Source organism: Denticeps clupeoides, chromosome 18, assembly GCF_900700375.1.
Source record: "Denticeps clupeoides chromosome 18, fDenClu1.1, whole genome shotgun sequence".
Taxonomy (NCBI): Eukaryota; Metazoa; Chordata; class Actinopteri; order Clupeiformes; family Denticipitidae; genus Denticeps; species Denticeps clupeoides.
In genome coordinates this window covers 203,729-222,859 of record NC_041724.1, presented here as the reverse complement: position 1 = coordinate 222,859, position 19,131 = coordinate 203,729, and the positions used below count along the sequence as shown (strand labels likewise).

At 51.0% G+C, this 19,131-nt stretch overlaps 1 protein-coding gene across 2 annotated transcripts in view; it reads right to left on the bottom strand.

Moving 5' to 3' along the window:
• LOC114767928 (protocadherin Fat 4) overlaps positions 1–19,131 on the bottom strand; it is a 56,951-nt gene that overhangs the window by 3,962 nt on the left and 33,858 nt on the right. For both annotated transcript variants that reach the window (XR_003743004.1, XM_028959852.1), the window contains exons 5-15: positions 17,964–18,886; positions 17,490–17,664; positions 9,233–9,413; positions 8,472–8,722; positions 4,021–8,364; positions 2,851–2,955; positions 2,442–2,749; positions 1,386–1,471; positions 1,008–1,187; positions 683–807; positions 385–605 (exon numbers count right to left, since the gene is read on the bottom strand). Coding sequence is in view for 1 of the 2 variants with exons in the window: in XM_028959852.1 (XP_028815685.1) it covers positions 385–605; positions 683–807; positions 1,008–1,187; positions 1,386–1,471; positions 2,442–2,749; positions 2,851–2,955; positions 4,021–8,364; positions 8,472–8,722; positions 9,233–9,413; positions 17,490–17,664; positions 17,964–18,886 (6,899 nt within the window). In the remaining variant the exon portion in view is untranslated. The remainder of the gene's footprint in view (positions 1–384; positions 606–682; positions 808–1,007; positions 1,188–1,385; positions 1,472–2,441; positions 2,750–2,850; positions 2,956–4,020; positions 8,365–8,471; positions 8,723–9,232; positions 9,414–17,489; positions 17,665–17,963; positions 18,887–19,131) is intronic.

Sequence of the window (19,131 nt, the reverse complement as noted above, 5' to 3'; positions counted from 1 at the left end):
ATGTCTGAGAAACACAACTACGGGCCAGACAGGATAAGGACAAAACGTGAAAATCATCTGGTTTCTAAAAGGAGAATTAAAATGTCTGGAAATGAGAAATGAATCTGGTGAAGAAATTTAAACATTATCCACTTTGCCCCATAATCACATACAGGACGTCTCAGTGGACTTTGACAGTTGAATTCCTCCTTTTCCAGTCTGATGGTACAGTTTGGCGAGGACGGGTCCCGCTAAAAAGGTCCTTTTGTGCGGTGCAGAAAGGGCCTTGGGGACGTTTAAATGGGCTGAATGAGCACTCAGCGTGCTGGACAGGCGCCCAGGATCGGTCAGAAGGAGGGAGGACGGGGCTGGAGGGAGGGACGGAGGAGGTGTGTGGACCCGCACCTTCACTGTGGTGTAGTTGCTGCTCTCCTGGACGTGGATCAAGGTTCCGCTCTTGCCGCGAGTGCGGAACTTCACCTCCAGGCTGCTGTCCCTCGGGGCGTCCGTCCCGCCGGAGCCCTGCAGGGCCCGTCTCAGCAGGGCGTCCCGCTTCAGGCCCTGGCGCATGGAGAAGTCCAGACGCCCGCTGCCGTCCAGAGACAGGGCGGTGTCAGCTGTGATGTCTGCGTGAAACAACACACACGCGGCGGTTAAGGACACGCCTCGAGGTCCCGCGTCTTATTTTGACTGTCTCGCGTACATTTCTCGCAGTGCCTGCCGGTGAAGCCGTCCACACACTGGCACTGCTGCCACGACCAGTGGTCCACACAGGTGCCCCCATGTCGGCAGGGGTTGGCAGTGCAGGCGCCCTCCTGTCTGGGGCATCTGTGGAGGACAGGGACAGACAGACGGTATTCAGGAGGAGCAGAAAACAATGAAAGGGGCAGAAAATGACATTTGCATATTAAAAGATCTGCAGTCCCATTCACAAGAATGCGGCTATTTCTGAACTCATAAAAATGTCTCCTCGTCTCTTTGTCCGATTCTGTGTGAATGGGGACGATTTTCAGCGGAGGCAGCCAGACCTGTCAAGGATGCCATGGGATGCCAGGGCCTGACTGGGCTCCAGCGGGCGTCCGTTGACGGCAAACTCCATGATGCAGCCCACAAAGTCATGGGTGGCGACCTGGCCCCTGCGATGAAGAACGGGTTCGATTGACCTGACGCCTCCCACCGAGAGCCTGTTGGGCTGGACGTCCAGGATCCTGCCAGGCAGAGACGCGGCAACAACACGGTGACCCCCTCCACAAATAAACCATCACACAGTGCCCATGCAGAGCATCTCCAAAACAGCTCCAGGCTCATAAGTCCCTCAGAGAATTAATCCTGTCCGTCAATCGAAATCACGTCCACCACTGGTTATTGATCAGTGGGGTTCAGACGTTGAAACAAGGAATATTTACCAGTCCGTGTGAACCGCGACGTTGCTGACCGCGCAGTAGCCCGGGTCCTGATCGTCCCCACACATGTCCACGGTTAGAGACGCCGCCTGCAGGGAGTGGAGAATAAAGATGGTTACCACAGGCAGACGGACACATCATAACAGCTCAGATCAGGAATTATCATTTTGTTAAAAATTGATTTATTTCCAATTTTGAACCATCATGAATTCACAATTACATCAAATCACATCAAATGAGTTCCCGTGACCCCGCCTACCTTCCGCGGCTTTATTCTATTGACATTTGGAACATTAATAGTTGATAGTTGGTATAATAAAATCCCTGCTGCATTCTTTTATTCTGTATTTTATTATTATTATTTGCAGCTGTTGAAAGTTTTAAACCTGAAATCATCTTCCGGCAGTGAGGGCTGAAACGAATTAAATATGCGCATTATGTCATCTCAATTAAAATGTCGGACCCGGACCCATCTGGACAAAAGACAAATCGGGCAGGAAATGGTGGCCGCAGAGCTGATGATGACTTCACATCTCACCCAAGAACTCTTAATGGTCTGAAGAACAATGGAACGAAGAAGATGCTGCATCAGCGCACGTCACCGTCACATCGTCACATTGTCACATCGTCACATCGCCAGATCAAAGCCACACAAACATAGCTGCAGAGGACACGAGAGAAACGCCCCGTGTGCCGCCCTGTCCTGTACACGTTTCTCCAGGCGGGATCCAGACCCGCCCCTCGTGAGGTGAACTGCGTATGTATTTAACATCTGGTGAAGGAAGGTCGACCTCGCCGACCCACGTCACCTTCTCCAAACAAGGCCATCAGGTTCTTTCTCGGCCCACACATCATATCTGGGGCATCGCGGGACAATTTAACCATTTTACCAGCTTCCTACGAGGTCCCAGCGCGCAGCAGGGAACGACAGACCTCACGTCCAGCTGGAGACGGTCCAGGGCTGATTCACGAATCGTCCAAATTCTACAGAATAACGCGGCGAGCAGATCCTGGACTCAAAAAATGATGCGGATTCAGAGACCATTTGGTGCAACTGACCATTCCAGCCCTCCTGGCGATGACCGTGTGGAAGTGTCCGTCTGAAACCTTCATCGTGGTCATCAGCTGATACGTCCCACTCCCCAGGTTAAAGGAGAAGCGCATCTGGCCCTCGAGGATCTCCAGGGCGAGGAACTCCGCCTTGTCTCCGGTCTGGTTGTCGTGGTTGTACATCAGCAGCGCGTGGCTCTTCAGCGTGGCGAACTTGATGTAGATGTAGTTGTTGTTGGGGTCCAGGCTGGGGAACTCCATGTACGACAGCTCCTCGAAGCCGTAGCTGTTCAGCTCACAGTGCTTCCCGAACACCCCTGGAGGAGCAGAAGAAGAGCAGCCTGGTGTCAGCATGGAAACGTTCACCCCTGTAGCCCTGGTATCTGCGCGAGGCTCGTGGCGTTTCGCGGCTACTTACCGAACGGACAGTGACAGTAATATCCATCCGCTCTGTTCTGGCAGGAGCCGCCATTAAAACATGGGTTACACTCACAGTAATTGATGGTGGAATCACAGGTTTTGCCTGGGTTCACGGAACAAAATGAAAATGGATGAGGTGAGGATGACAGAGGCGAGCGGAGAGGCGGCGTTCACACGCCGACTCCCAGAACCCACCAGGGCGCCCCCCCCCCAATCCAGCCACCCCCCCGCCCGCCTCTGGCTTCTGTCACTGAAGCTTTTTATCATCCCACAAGCAAAACAGCACATGGAACTTTGCACCTTGTAAACTTGGAGGGTTTCTCAGAAACTCTCGGTGCAAACATGACGACATGAAACATTCGTAGATGGATTCCGAGTGAAGAACGCACGGTGATAAAAACGTAACAGTGACGTGGTCTCCAAAACACCACACACACACACACACACACACACACTCATTCGGGCCTGATTCGTGTCTTTTAAATTCCCTGATGGGTGAGACAGGAAGTTCAGCAGTGGGGCACATAAACTCCGGTAAGTCAGTAGATATGATTCTGCTGGAAGGACCATTTGTCTTCACACAGAAGGCACCGAGCTTGTGGTTATTTGCTATGGTAATAATAACAATAAAAATAAAAAAGAAGACGCAACGGCTCAAGTCTGTGTTCTGAGATCCAAAAGCTACAGAAACCAGCTGACTAAACAGGTTTCATTAGAACAAATGTTATCATACATATATTCCTCCCCACGCTGTTTTCATATTTCCAACTGAGCGCTGCGCTGGCAAAGAGCTGCGATGCTCTGGACATAATCAGAAGAAAACAACGTTCCATAACACTCGCCGATGACTGCAGATGCGGTATCACTTCCAAAAGACATAGAAGCCGGACTTTCTGGACCTGCAGAGCTGCAAGATAATTGTCTTTCACACAAAGTGTGTACCACACTCGCCTATGAACCAGAAGACCCAGGTTCAAATCCCACTTACTACCATCGTGTCCCTGAGCAAGACACTTAACCCTGCGTGTCTCCAGGGGGGGGACTGTCCCTGTAACTACTGACTGTAAGTCTCTCTGGATAAGGGCGTCTGGTAAATGCTGTAAATGTAAGAATGTAAGCCTGTTCGTTTCGTGTCGTGTTGCGTGAGCGCGCCGGTGTGGTACGGTACCTGAAAATCCCGATTTGCACAGGCAGTTGAAGCCGCCGGGGAAGTTCTGGCACAGCGCTCCATTCTTGCAGGGACTGGAAAGACATTCGTTGACGTCCCTCTCGCAGGCCATGCCGGTGAAGCCGTCCGGGCAGGAGCAGGAGAAGCCACCCACCAGGTTGTGGCAGGTCCCTCCGTTGTGACACGGAGAGGGAAGGCACTCGTCGATGTCCGTCTCGCACCGAGCCCCGGAATATCCTGGCCGGCAGTTGCAGGCATAGGGTTCTAAAGGGTGGTTGGAGACCAGGATGACAGGGACGCTTTCCTCCGTCTTCATGTCTTGACCCACGCTGAGCTGCTTCTTGCAGCTGCCTCCGTTCTGACATGGGTTGTGGGCACATGAGTCGTGGTCGACCGAGTCGATTTGTACTCCACTCTGTCGGTGAAGAATGTCTTTAATGCTCTGGAAGAAGGTGGCAACTCCGCTTGGGTTGACATATTGTCCATGTCCTCGTTTCACTGCAACCGTCAGAAAGGTCTGGTTGCTGAGTTCAAAAGCCCCGTAGAGTTGTACCGCCGTGCCCAGGCCGGCCAACTGGGAGTTAGCGATGCGGAGGAAGTTGAGGTAATGGTTCGTGAGGAAGTTCTTCACGCCGTGAGTCTTAAGGCGGAGAAGGATGCTGTTGTCCACCGTGGCATTGTTGAACCCCATGAAGAAGACGCGGACGTTGCTGCTGACAGGACCGTGGACTCCATCACTGCTGCGCACCGTCAGGTCAAAGGTGCCGTCTGTTGAACGTGCATTAGAGTTGAGGTCACATGTTCCTGTGGGGATGCTGAACAAACTCGCCGCTGGAGGGGTCAGCGAACAGTGGAAGGTGTCCTGCACGTCTGGGTCCTGGGGTTTGACCACGCCCAGTGAGCCTCCAGCAAACATATTTCCAAAGTAATGTACGTAGATCTCCACAGAGCGCGGTGCAGAGGGATTGTCATTCTGATCGTTGACCCTGATGCGCACCGTCCCTGTGGAGGACATCTGCGGCACTCCCGAGTCCTTTATCACGACTGTTAGAGAGAAGTCGCTGATTTGTTCTCGGTCTATTTCCCGACTGGTGGCCAGGTCACCTGCAGAGCTCAGGGTGAAGTAACTAGGGCTGAGGAGGCTGTAGGAAAACGGGCCCTGGTTCGGGTGCAGGTCTGGATCACTTGCATCCAGGGTCATGACAGGTGTACCAGCACGCTGGTTTTCCATCACCTCGCCACTCACAGTCACCAGCGTAGGACCATTGTCATTAATGTCCTCCAGGGTTACAATTAAAGTGGCAGTGCCAGTAGCAGATGGTGATCCGGTGTCAACTGCTAGCAAGGTCAGATTGTACACGGGCGTGGTCTCCCTATCAAGTTCAGCAGCTACAGATACCTGTCCTGTTTGGGGGTTGATGGTGAAAGCATTTTTCTTCTGGTCTGAGAGAAGGGAATAAGAGAACCTGCTCCAGCTGGGGACCGAATCAGAGTCCTCGGCACTAACAAAGGTCACGAGGCCACCAGGAGTGAGACCCTCGCTGACCTGCACGTCATACAGCACTTGAGTAAAAACTGGAGGATCGTTGGCATCCAGAATTGTGATGTTGACAAAAACCTCGTCAATGTCTGCACCCCGGATGCTGCCTGCATTTTTTGCCAGGACTTTAAGGGAGATTTTCTCCTCTTTTTCACGGTCAAGGGGTCCGGTGACATATATCTGCCCCGTCTTCTTGTTGATGCCAAATCCCTTCTTCCTGCTCCTGCCAAAAATCAAGTAATGGACCACGCCATCTTCCCCAAGGTCGCGGTCGCTGGCGAACACCTCCCCAACCACAGTCCCCTTTGGTGCATCTTCAGAAACCTCGAAGTAGTACTGCTTGGACACAAAGCGTGGGACATATTCATTGGCACCCTTCAGCTGAATGATGACGTTGGCGAAACTGCAGCGTTCTTCGTCAGGCACGTTGAAAGCCTTCGCTGTCAGGTGGTACACCTGTTTTGCCTCATAGTCTAAAAAGCCTTGTGTGGTGATAACTCCAGTGTTTGGATCAATGACGAAAAGGTCACTGTCTGAGGACTGGATGACGTAGGCCATAAGAGCATTTGGGCCCGAGTCTTTATCTGTGGCATTGAGCTTCACGACCGTGGTCCCACTGGGGACGTTCTCCTGCACGACTGGGTGATACTCATCGGGGTTGAAGACCGGAGGGTTGTCGTTCACATCAGTCACGTGAACGGTCACTGTGACATAACTGGTTTTGGCGATCCAGCCTCCATCATACGCTGTGACTCTCAGTTCATGCTTCTGCTTGGTCTCAAAGTCAAGCGGCTTTGCTAACGACAAGACCCCCGTTCTGCTGTTGATGGAAAAGAGGCCCTCCTCATTTCCTACGGTGATGTTGTAGGCGATGAGGCCATTCATCTGCTTGTCTTTGTCTTTGTCCCTGGCCGATAGCGTTCTGATGGCCGTCCCCACATTTAGACTCTCTGGCACAGTGGCGGTGACCTGGCTCTGGGAAAACTCCGGGGTGTGATGGTTCTCTTCGGTCACCGCCACCCGAACGACAGCGTTAGTCGAAAGGGGAGGGTTCCCCTTGTCCCTGGCAGTCGCCTCGATGAGGAAAATCTTATTTGTGTCTGCAGCTAAAGACGATGCCACACTGACCCATCCACTCTGTTTATCCAGTTTGAACCTGCTGGAACCGTTTCCTCCTGACACCACATACTCCACCTCTGAGTTCAGGCCAAAGTCCTTCTTATCCGTGGCCGTCACCTTGATGAGTTTGGTGCCAACCTTGACGCTCTTGGTGACTGGGGTGAAGTAGGTAGATTGTTCGAACTCAGGCGGGTTGTCATTGCTGTCCACCACGTTCACAATGACCGTCGTCTCGCTCATCAGCGGCTTCGCCCCCCTGTCTGATGCGGTGACTATAAAACTTTGTCGGTTAATGTTGCCACCGGCGTGTCCAGACGAGTTCTGGTACCAAAGCTGCTGCTTGATGAAGATCTCCCCGGAGCTGGCGTTGATTCGGAAGTATTCCGACTGTGACCGGATGAAGTAGAATATTTTTCCATTGAAGTCCTCGTCGGGGTCGGTGGCTGAAACCTGGGTTACTAGAGAGCCCACCTCGGTAAGCTCAGGATAGTCCAGGTAATACGACGGGCGACTGAATCGCGGCGCGTTGTCGTTAACGTCCGTGACAAATATTGTCACGTCCGTGCTGACTGTCCAGCCGGAGTCATGGGCGGATACTTTGGCAATATAATGGCTGGTGTCTTCCCTGTTCAGAGGTCTGCTGATGATTATGTCCCCCGTACTTGGATTAATGGCAAACGGGAGAGTCGTGTCACTGATTGAGTAGCGACTTATGGCATTGGCACCGGTGTCCTCGTCTGTGGTCGTGACCCGAGTGACAGTGTATCCAACCGGGGCATTCTCTGACACCGCGGCACTGAAGATCTTGGAGAATCTCGGGGCGTTGTCGTTCACGTCGAGAACGCTGATCAGGACTTTGACGGCTGTGCTTTTGGGGGGGGCGCCTCGGTCGGTGGCCTTGACCTGCAGGACATAGTGACTGGTTTTCTCCCTGTCCAGTGGCCGGGTGGTGCGGATTTCACCGGTGGCTCGGTTCACGCTGAAGCTGTTCTCCTTGTTGCCGTCGACGATGGCGTACTCCAGCTGACCGTTGGGTCCGCTGTCCTGATCCAGGGCGGACACCATGAGGACTCTCTGAGGGGAAAGATTCTCCAGTATCTCCGCATAGAAAGGCTCCCGCTCGAAAACGGGGTGGTTGTCATTAACGTCCATCACGGTTATTTCCACTCTTTCGTAGGCAGAGTACGGCGGGAACCCTTGGTCTCGCGCCTCGATCCACAAAACATACTTCTGAATGTTCTCAAAATCCAGGGGCTTTCTTATCAAAAGGTCTCCAGACAGCTGGTCTATGTGAAAGGCGCTGTCCAGGTTGCCGCTGGCAATGTAGTAGGACAAAGCGCCACCTCTCCTGGAGGAACCGGACACCGTCATCACTACCGTGCTCACGGCTTGGCTCTCGGGGAAGGTGAAACTTCTCTCTCCCAGTCTGATGACGGGGAAGTCTCCGCCCGCCGCGAACCTAACAGTCACTGTGGTGCTGTCGGTTTTGGGGTTGGCGCCGCCATCTTTCACCCTGACCGTAAAGGTGACCTCCGAACTGCCGACCAGCTTCTCACTGGCTGTGATGGCGCCCCTCACGGGGTCGATCTTGAACTTGTCCGAGTTGCGGCCGGTCAGCGAGTAATGGAGCTGCGCGTTTGAACCTGCGTCTTCGTCCGTGACCGTGACGGCGAAGACTAAGGATCCTGGGTGCAGAAAAGAGAACAACACTTAATGTGGATTCGTACACCAGTTATTTCTGTCACTTCGGTCACGTCAATGTCCTGCAAGTGCTGAGCGCCTGAAACCGAACCTGCTGAAGTGGAGGCTGGGACGCGTGTCACGTACGGATGATGATGGAAGCGCGGCGGGTTGTCATTGATGTCGGCCACCACCACGGACACGGTGGCAGAGCTGGACAGGGCGTGGGGCTGCCCGCCATCCGACGCCACCACAAGCAGCTGGTAGGTGGCCCTGGCCTCTCTGTCTAGCAGAGAGCTGGTGATGATTTGTCCTGTTGCTGGGTTGATGGAGAACTGACCGCTGCCACCGGTTAGTCTGTAGCTGTGAGATAGATTAAACAGAAGCGGTTCGATTACCAGAACATACAGGAGAGCCGTCAAAATCAGGCCTGTGGAGGGCGCTGTTTCAAATGTGGACCTTCTAAACAAATTGCTCGGCTCTGGCTTCTCTCTGCCTCTTCACCCTCCTGACGTCCCGGTGACATAAAGCCCCTGTGACATGTCCCTGCACATTCCCACTAAACTAGCGACAAATTGGAAAACAAAGTGAGAATAAAAGCAATTTCGGCCCAACAAGGAGACCGTCGGCACACTAGTGGCTGCCGGAGACGGGCGGGGTTAATGGCCTGTGAGAACTGAGCGTAATAAGCCATCACCGGCAGCAGTTCTGTACGCCATTACAAGGCCGTAGCCCCCCGGAACCCCTTTTAAGCTCTGCTCCTCTGTCATAGGCAATTAACATCCTCATTAGCAGGCTGCTGGGAAAGAGGAACGTTGCCGCGCCCCCCGGGGACCCACAGTGGGGGGGCGGGCCAGCGAGGGCTGCGCGTACCTGATCACGCCGTTCCGGCCCACGTCGGCGTCCGAGCTGTTGACCAGCAGCACGTCGGTCCCCGTCGGCGCGTCCTCCGCCACGCTGGTGTAGAAGGCCGCCGAGGCGAACGCGGGCACGTTGTCATTGACGTCGTCCACCAGGACCGTCACCGTGCCCGTACCGCTCAGGGGAGGAGATCCTGAGGGAGAGAGACGCCGTATTTCACGCCACGGACACCATCATCTCACCGCATTCATCTGTGGAGCCGGAGTGCAGAAAAGGGGCCATTTTCAGCAGAAAACGAGCCGCCTCCGCCCAGCCGCGTGACGAGAGAAGGAACCAAATCAATAACAGCCGAAAATCTGCTTCACCCGCGCCGCGCCGCGCTCCGGCGTGATTAAAATGAACTTTCTCCCCACGTAAATTCAGACGCTGATAACATCAAATGCCTGAACTCGCACGCGGTGGAGCGCGGATACGGACGCCTGCCAAAGCGCGTCTCTCGCTCTTTACTATCCCGCTATCCGGTGTCCCACCACGGCCTCCCGGCGTCGGGGGGTCATTCTAATTAATAACGCGTGTTTAGAAGCTGCTGATCCGGGCCTGGTCTCCCTGTGGGACCATCGCTGCGACTGGCCTTCGGAATGTGAGCTGTTCGCATTCATCCGACGTCAACTGACTCGTGAATTCACGCTTTTCAACACGAGCCACTATACCGGACTCATGGTTTTACCGCCGATACGCCAGGCGGTTGTTTGGAGGCTCCGGGCCCTGCCGAGAACAGATTAAAGCGCAGCCGCTCTGCTCTAAAGCTCTTAAAGCTCTAAGTGAAGCGCAAGTCTGCGTCAGGTGTCTGTGGCGGGTTAAACTGGTGACAAATATGTACCAAAATCCACAAATCTTTCACCTGGGCCAGAAAAATCCAGTCCAGTTTCCATCACATTGTTCCTCGGTGCGAGGACGTGTCCTGCTTGGGGACACCGTCTTCCTGAAGAACGCTGGCCCGGTTCCAGACATTTCATTCATTTGTGGAGGATGTGATGTCAGAACCTGTTTACAGGCTGGTGGAGGGGGTTGGCCCCGCCCATCAACTGGCCTGACCTCCTGACCCTGAACTCCGCCCCTCCTACCCTGACAAACACTGCAGGCTGGAACTTAATACGGCGTCAAGAACACAGATACACACACGCACACACACTCACACACAGACCCAGACACACACAAAACACACACTCACACACACACACTCACACAGACCCAGACACACACACAAAACACACAGACACACACACACACACACTACACAAACACTCATACACATATACACTCACACTCATACACGCATACACACACTCACACAGACACACACAAAACACACACACACACACTCACACAGACACACACATACACACATGGTGGCAGTGGTGGCCTAGCGGTTAAGGAAGCGGCCCCGTAATCAGAAGGTTGCCGGTTCGAATCCCGATCCGCCAAGGTGCCACTGAGGTGCCACTGAGCAAAGCACCGTCCCCACACACTGCTCCCCGGGCGCCTGTCATGGCTGCCCACTGCTCACTCAAGGTGATGGGTTAAATGCAGAGGACAAATTTCACTGTGTGCATCGTGTGCTGTGCTGCTGTGTATCACATGTGACAATCACTTCACTTTAAACACTTTAAACTTATACACACACTACACACACACTCATACACATATACACTCACACTCATGCACGCATACACACACTCACACAGACACACACAAAACACACACACAGACACACACACACTTACACTCACACAGACACTCTCACGTCTTCATACGAAGATGTGATGTTGCTATGAAGGTGATGATATAAGAGGTAAATATAAAAGAGATGGAGATGTGATGTATGATGCAGGAAACTGTAAATGATGGATAAGAGTGTCATGATGAGGACAGGAGAAGAACGCCACCAAATGGGCCCTTATGGCACAAATATGGTGAGCTTTTGGCTGTATGTGACCTGCACTTGGCCCAGTGATCAATGACGAATTACATCAGTATAGTGTGGAACACTGACCGTGGAGCGCGGCAGCAGTATTGTGGACGGGAGTACCGTCTCCACAGGCAGGGCGGAGCTGTGAGGACGACGGTTCTGCTGCACCAGAACTTCTGCACCTTTTATACTACTGATGAGTGAGCATGAAACTGCATGACACTCGATCGTCCTCTCTCTCCCCCACTCAGCCGTTCTCTCTCTCCTACTCCCTCACTCTCTCCATCTCTCTCTATCTCTCTCTCTCCTACTCCCTCACTCTCCCCATCTCTCTCTCCTACTCCCTCTCTCCCCATCTCTCTCTATCTCGCTCTGTCCTACTCCCTCTCTCTCTCCATCTCTCTCTATCTCTCTCTCTCCTATTCTCTCGCTCTCTCCATCTCTCTCTATCACTCTCTCTCCTACTCCCTCGCTCTCCCCATCTCTCTCTATCTCTCTCTCTCCTATTCCCTCGCTCTGTCCATCTCTCTCTAAACTCTCTCTCCTACTCCCTCTCTCTCCCATCTCTCTCTATCTCTCTCTCTCCTACTCCCTCTCTCCCCATCTCTCTCTATCTCTCTCTCTCCTACTCCCTCTCTCTCTTCATCCCTCTCTACCTCTCTCTCCTACTCCCTCTCTCCCCATGTCTCTCTATCTCTCTCTCTCCTACTCCCTCGCTCTCCCCATCTCTCTCTCTCCTACTCCCTCTCTCCCCATCCCTTTCTACCTCTCTCTCTCCTACTCCCTCTCTCCCCATGTCTCTCTATCTCTCTCTCTCCTACTCCCTCGCTCTATCCATATCTCTCTAAACTCTGATTCTGTACTTCATTACCTCGGGTGTAAATTTGACGGGGACGTGATGAGGAACCTGCTCTTATTTACGTGCTGGACTGAAACAGACGTCTGGAAATGACTGATCATGGATTCCATCCGGAGCAAAGCTGCTCCCAATCATAATCCAGTTCGGACGTGAGGGATGCTCCTCTCCGATCGTGTATAGATGCCAGCGGTTCCCGCTAAACTCATGCTAATGGCATGGAAAGCCACACAAAACGTCCTTTATCGTCCACAAAATGTCATCACGATGGTCACCTGATAACCCAAAGTTTCAGTCATCCGAGATTAAACGGCAACCCGAGAGGCGCTGCGCCAGTCCGCCATTTCACGCGTGGAAACCTGAGACCACAGAGCCTCTTCGCCAGCGAAGTGCCCTGAAGATGCCCGTAATTCCGACGTATACGGGCATGCAAATCAGGTGCGGATCTGTGGTGGACAGAAGTAAAGACGGATTGAGCTAAACTAGGTCACATCGCGCCCATGTGGCTTCTGGATCTAGATTATCACGCCCACAGACAGGTTGGTGGTAAAACGCCGGTAAGATCCTCCTGTAAAGTATTGTCTCCCACAGACATATGGCAACGTCTAAGCGTCTTACTCGTCTATATTACACGTGGCCAAATCACAGAAGTGCTACAGAAGGTGACAGAGCCATGTTCCCAGGTCCCGGAGGGGGGGGACAAATGGACATGTAATTACAAGGAAGGCAATAATCCCGTCTAATTACATAATCCCAGTGTTGGTCTGATTTGGGAGAATCTGTGTCCTCGGAGATAAAGGGGACGTGTTGTTTAAATCCACGAAAGATTGTTCCAGACGGCCTTATCCAGGGACAGTCCCCCCCCTGGTGACACTCAGGGTTAAGTGTCTTGCTCAGGGACAAAATGGTAGTAAGTGGGGTTTGAACGTCTTCTGGTTTTATCCTCTAGGCTTCTTCCAGATGTATAGATAGATACTATAACTCAATAAATCTGGAATTTCTAAACACTATTAGATTAAATAATGCCTCAAATTACGAATCTCAACCTTGATTGTAAAATCTGAATTTGAATTTATAGGTGTTTTTGTCCCTTTCATCAATGCATCCAATGGAAGCTCTTCGTTTCATAGGAAGTTCAAACAGTGGCCTTCATTATAGCCGTCGGCTGGGACAGGTTGACTTAGCAAGATGGATGAACATGTAAATTAATAAGACAGCCATCTGTAGCCCGGAGCTTAGCGCTAAATGGTTAATTACGGTTTATGGACTGCGGCAAGATTGTGCTCTTTGAGTGGCTGTAAATAAAACACATCATTACTCAAGGAGACCTGGTCCCGTTCTCGCCGAAATTGGCATTTTTCTTGCACTGAGAACCTGTTGCCCTGCAACAAAGCTCCTTTTAATGCTGCAGTCAAACAGTGGTGAATGGAGATGGGCGCTCGTGTGAAGCTGTCCCAGCAGCGAGGTTGCCAAACATCACAAAATCAACTCGGGCTCCTTTTTCCTTTCTTTTTTTCACGGTTAATGAGAGACCAAGCCAAATAGGACATTCCTACATCACATACACCCCCTGGCAGACACCCCGGGACTGATAAATAATGTTTTCCAGAAGACATTTGGAAATGCTGCCGCACGGCGCTTTCTTTATTATAAAGTTGATATTAATCACGATACATTTTCCCAACAAACAGCATAAGTCACTAAGTCACAGATTTAACCCCCTCTTGTCAATAGGTGACACGCCCAAGTGTAGCACAGCGCCCATCTCCTCCTTTTCTACTCCATTTATCTACATTCCTAATACCCCAACGTGACCACGCCCACTACCAACACCGACATGCAGGTTATCAGGCGCTTTAATTCCAGTCAACGTGACCACGCCCACTACCAACACCAACATGCAGGTTATCAGGCGCTTTAATTCCAGTCAACGTGACCACGCCCACTACCAACACCAACATGCAGGTTATCGCACGCTTTAATTCCTAGTGAACGTGACCACGCCCACTACCAACACCATCATGCAGGTTATCAGGCGCTTTAATTCCAGCGAACGTGACCACGCCCACTACCAACACCAACATGCAGGTTATCAGGTGCTTTAATTCCAGCAAACGTGACCACACCCACTACCAACACCAACATGCAGGTTATCAGGCGCTTTAATTCCTAGTGAACGTGACCACGCCCACTACCAACATGCAGGTTATCAGGCGCTTTAATTCCAGCAAACGTGACCACGCCCACTACCAACATGCAGGTTATCAGGTGCTTTAATTCCAGCAAACGTGACCACGCCCACTACCAACACCAACATGCAGGTTATCAGGCGCTTTAATTCCAGCAAACGTGACCACACCCACTACCAACACCAACATGCAGGTTATCAGGCGCTTTAATTCCAGTCAACGTGACCACGCCCACTACCAACACCAACATGCAGGTTATCAGGCGCTTTAATTCCAGTCAACGTGACCACGCCCACTACCAACACCAGCAATTTAATTCAGTGAATGTGACCACACCCCAAATCATTTTCTTTTAACTGTGATACAGTTTGTTGGAAATATTAAAATATTAATTCAAATGCATGTTGTTAATTTAAGTAAACTTAATAAATGACTTTTTTAATAAAATTCCCTTTTTTCAGTGTGGTTGATGTTGATATTTGCAGTATTTTCTGTGACTGACCTGTTTTATTGTTCGAACACAGCGCAGCGCACCACATAATATGAATATGAGTTTTATGAATAACCCACAGTGCACAGCAGGCATCAGACCTGTAACCGGTCCAGGCTGCATGCTTGCAGGGTGATGCACCGTCGGTAATGAGAATATTTTTCTCCGGCGATTAGTCTGGCTGCCACACAGGCCTAATCAGCCAATCCCAGCACGTCATGAGACTTTACGAGAAAATGAAGCTATTCTCACAAACATGTAGTTCCAGCCATTGTTCTGCATTCTACAGAAACCACCACTGATGCGGTTCATCTGAGGACCACGATATTGGCTTTGGCCACCGTCAGCACTTACCGCTGGTTTGGTGGGTGGAAGCTGAAGATTTATCACATCAAAACTTTTTTTCAGAGTTGTAGTTGTCTCTCCGTCTCAAGTACTTGGCACTTTCAGATTACATTTAGGGGACTTTAATGGAGACAAAACCCGGAACAGGGGTAGCGATGAACTGATCATCCTTCAACAGTGGTTAAAAACTGCTGGCGGAGTTCACAGCCCGTACTCCAGAGGACGGACGGAGCAAAATGAGAGAGAAGAAACATCCAGGTCCTACAGCGAAGTTGTGAAAGGCTGGAGACGGAGATCGAGCCACTTTAACACATTTAACTTTCATCTCAACACTTTAATATCGACTAGAGGAAACGATTTACTGTCCCGCTCCCATCCACCCAACGCACGGGCTTCTTACATGCACAGGTCTCCTCTCAGCTGGACTATAATGTGCTGATCCCAGATGTTGCCTGAGGACATATATACTTCTGTTATCTTTCTCACTAAGCCCCACCTCTAAAACCTGGCCAAAAACGTCCCCAAGTCTCCCCATGAACAAGCCTCCTCGTAAAACACCTCCTGGACCGGCGGATTTCTAGATAATGACGGGAGCGTGCCAGAGGATATTCTCCGCAGCCAGCCAGTCTCCTGAGAAGCAGCACCGGCGCACTCTTTCTTTCTGTCCATTTGGTGACAGATTTTGCTCAGGGTTACGCTCTTTTTTTGGTGACTTATTGTTCTAGACAGATGTTTCATAATAGGTCATAATGGGTCCCCCATTATGATTTTTTTTTGCTTTTATATCGTTCTTGTTGGTCCCCTAATACTGTTTATGAAGTGTCTTGGTGCAGAATTACAGCCACTTTGTTCCAGTCCCACAATGAGATTCCCCAGGACGCGCTGTTTCACCGCCTGTAGCTTTAAATGCTAATGAGGAGGAGAGAGGCGGGACGAGGAGGAGAGTGGCCAATAGAAGTTGAAATGATGTCATCAACACCGTCCACCAACCACAATGTATGGTACAGACATGAAGTCGTGTCGGCGTTTTTCTTGAAAAATAAAAAGAACCCGCCGGTTCTTTTAGTTCCGTGACGGAACTAAAAAAATACATTTCTGCTCATTTTTACATCCAATAACAGAGCGACTGCAAATGCTTCACATGTTTGGAAGCCATGAGGGTCGGTGGAGATAATGTTTTAGGGGAGGGGCATGAGAAACGGGAGGTAACATTTCCCCTTATGACATCATAAGGGGACAAATTCCAGATCCGACCGTCTGATCTGCCGCTCTCTGAACAGTGGAGAAGAACGACCAAAACACTCTTTACACCCATCACCATTTCTAGCCACTGCAGGACCGTAGACAGGCCGGGGAACTCGTATTAATGTTAAATAACCTCACAAAGTCAAAGTCTCATGATAGGGGACCTTTAAACATCCTATCAATTCCTCCTCCATAAAATGTGCGTAAATCCGAGAATGTCCCCGAATGAGCTCGGCAGAAAAACCGAGAGCTGGTTTCTGCCGTCTTTTCAGCCAGATAGCAAATGGGATAACCATTCCCCCCAAAAAGTCTCGCCCTCAAAAATGTGAGAAAAATACTAGTGGGTCATTTTAAGTGTGCTGAGATTATGGGCTTCTCGGTATCAGGATTCTCCGCACAACAGACCCATTCTGCTGCTGGGAAGAAATTCCGCAGATTTTGCTGTCAGGCAGCTGGGGACGAGGTGAGTTGGTTTTGGAGAATTATGAATAAGAAAACACCATATAGATCAGCACTGACCAGCGGTGTAAATGGTGCATTCGTATGATCATCAGTTTAGAGTTCATGATGGACGTGAAGAAACCTTGTCATGCAATTTTGTTTTGCATGAATTTATCGCATTATTAGTAAAAATATTTGGTCATCACAATCCACCAGCCACTGATGCAATTTAGCATATTTTGTTTTATTAGGGCATTTATTAATGCTGCATTAAAGCACCCATGCGGGTCTAAATGAATAAAATTGCTCTGTTCTTTCAGTGCAGGAAGGGCTGTTTATTGCTGAAGTTCTCTCCCACGTCCAAAAACTACCCGTCATTACTGGGAGTCACGTGGTCCGGCAGGAATGATGCAGAACCACCCTCTGACCATGGGTGCCCAGCCAGTCACCAAAAGAAACATATACTTAAGTGGAAAATATGTGATTTGTCCTGAATGGAGAAATGCCCAGTGTGGCTCGCAACTGCACATTTGCTGACCTCCGTGAAATAACAGCCCCGGCCATGTCCACTTATAACAAAAGTCCACCGCTTTTCCCAAACAAGCAAACCTGAGACGTTAACATGCCACCCCAGCGGTGGCGTGAGCGTTCTCCTCCCGCTCAAGTCATGATCAGCCATGGAAAAAATACCCATAATCCACTGCAAAGAAGGATCACACCAGACCAGATCCTACCTGAGTCTATGGCAGTGATGGTCAGGGTGTATCTCTCCTGTGCCTCTCTGTCCAGCGTGCGTATGAGGTGGAGCTGACCACTGGAGGTGAGACTGAACCCCCCATCCTCATTCCCTCCACTCAGCGTGTAGCTCAGTTGGCCGTTCGGTCCCTGGTCGTCATCTCTGGCCAGGACCTACAGGATGGAAATGATCCAAGTGATCATGAAGGAACCAATACAACAGCTGCAGAACCTACATAACACCAACCAACCCAAGCAATTCATCTCAGCGTGGAGACAGTGGTGATTGTGCCGTTCAGGCTCATCAGCAGGTTCACCTACATCTACTTCAGAGGGATCATATTATTGCTCATCTTTTCTTTGGTGACTACAGCATGTTTTGCAAGGCCAGCGTGATTTATTACCTTCACTTTTTACCCTCCAGCTTCAAATTCTGCTTGTTTAACTCCATCTAGCAAACTTCAGTTACTGACCTGGAGGATGCTCTTTGGCAGGTTCCCCAGGTTCTCCTGGACGTTCACGGTGTACGGAGACAGCTCGAACATCGGAAGGCAGTCATTCACGTCCAGAAGGACAATGTTCACTGTGGTACGGTCCATTCTGGGACTGCTTCCACGGTCCGCAGCTTGGACGATGAGGGAGTATGAAGGCATCACCTCGCGATCGAGATGTTTGGCCACTGAGATGACCCCTGTGATTGTGTCAATCATAAAATCTGAGTTTGTGTTCCCACCCGCAATGGAGAAGCGGATTTGTCCATTAGTTCCCTCATCTGCATCGCTGGCAAACACCTGGAGGACGTCGGTACCGGTCAGAGTGTTCTCCTCGATCTCTATGTCGTAGATGTTTTGAGAGAAGCTGGGTGTGTTGTCATTGACATCTAAGACAATCATGGTCACATCCATGGTGGATGAGAGCGGTGGCTCGCCCTTATCTGTGGCCACCACGGTCAGTGTATAGTTGGAGAGCTCCTCACGGTCCAACTCTCCAACCAGTCTTACATCTCCATCAATGGTCCCAATGCTGAACTTATTCCCAAAAGGTCCACGCAATGAGTATTCAACATAGCTGTTGGGGCCACTGTCAGCATCAGAAGCCTGGGCTTTGAACACAACGGTGTCAACGGGGGTGTTCTCCTGGATGTAGGTCATCTTCTGCGAGGTGAAAGTTGGCGGGCAGTCATTGACATCCAGCAGGATGATGGAAACCTGGGCTGTGCTGGTGAAGCGCGTGGTGGGCGGGAGGGCCAGGTCGTGGACCGTGATCATCAGGTTGTAGAAGGACTGGCTCTCCCTGTCCAGAGCTTTCTTTGTTTGCAGGACGCCACCGTTGCTAATTTGGAACTGAGCTTGGGGATCTCCTGATGCGATGGTGTAGAACAGCTGGGCGTTGGGACCTGATGAAAGCACAAATATGTCCCTGTTACTGGTTCTCAATTTTATCTGAAGACTAGAGATGTGCGGATTGATCCTAAATATCAATCCTATCGATGCCAAGTTTTGGATCGATACTAGAAGAGTGTATCAATGTTTACTGGTTTAAATACATCAACGTGACTTGGTGACGTCACAGAAAGGGGCGGGGTTGGTGCTTGCCCACACAGGCTGAGGCCGCCCCTTCCTCAGATGTCATGGTTTCAGA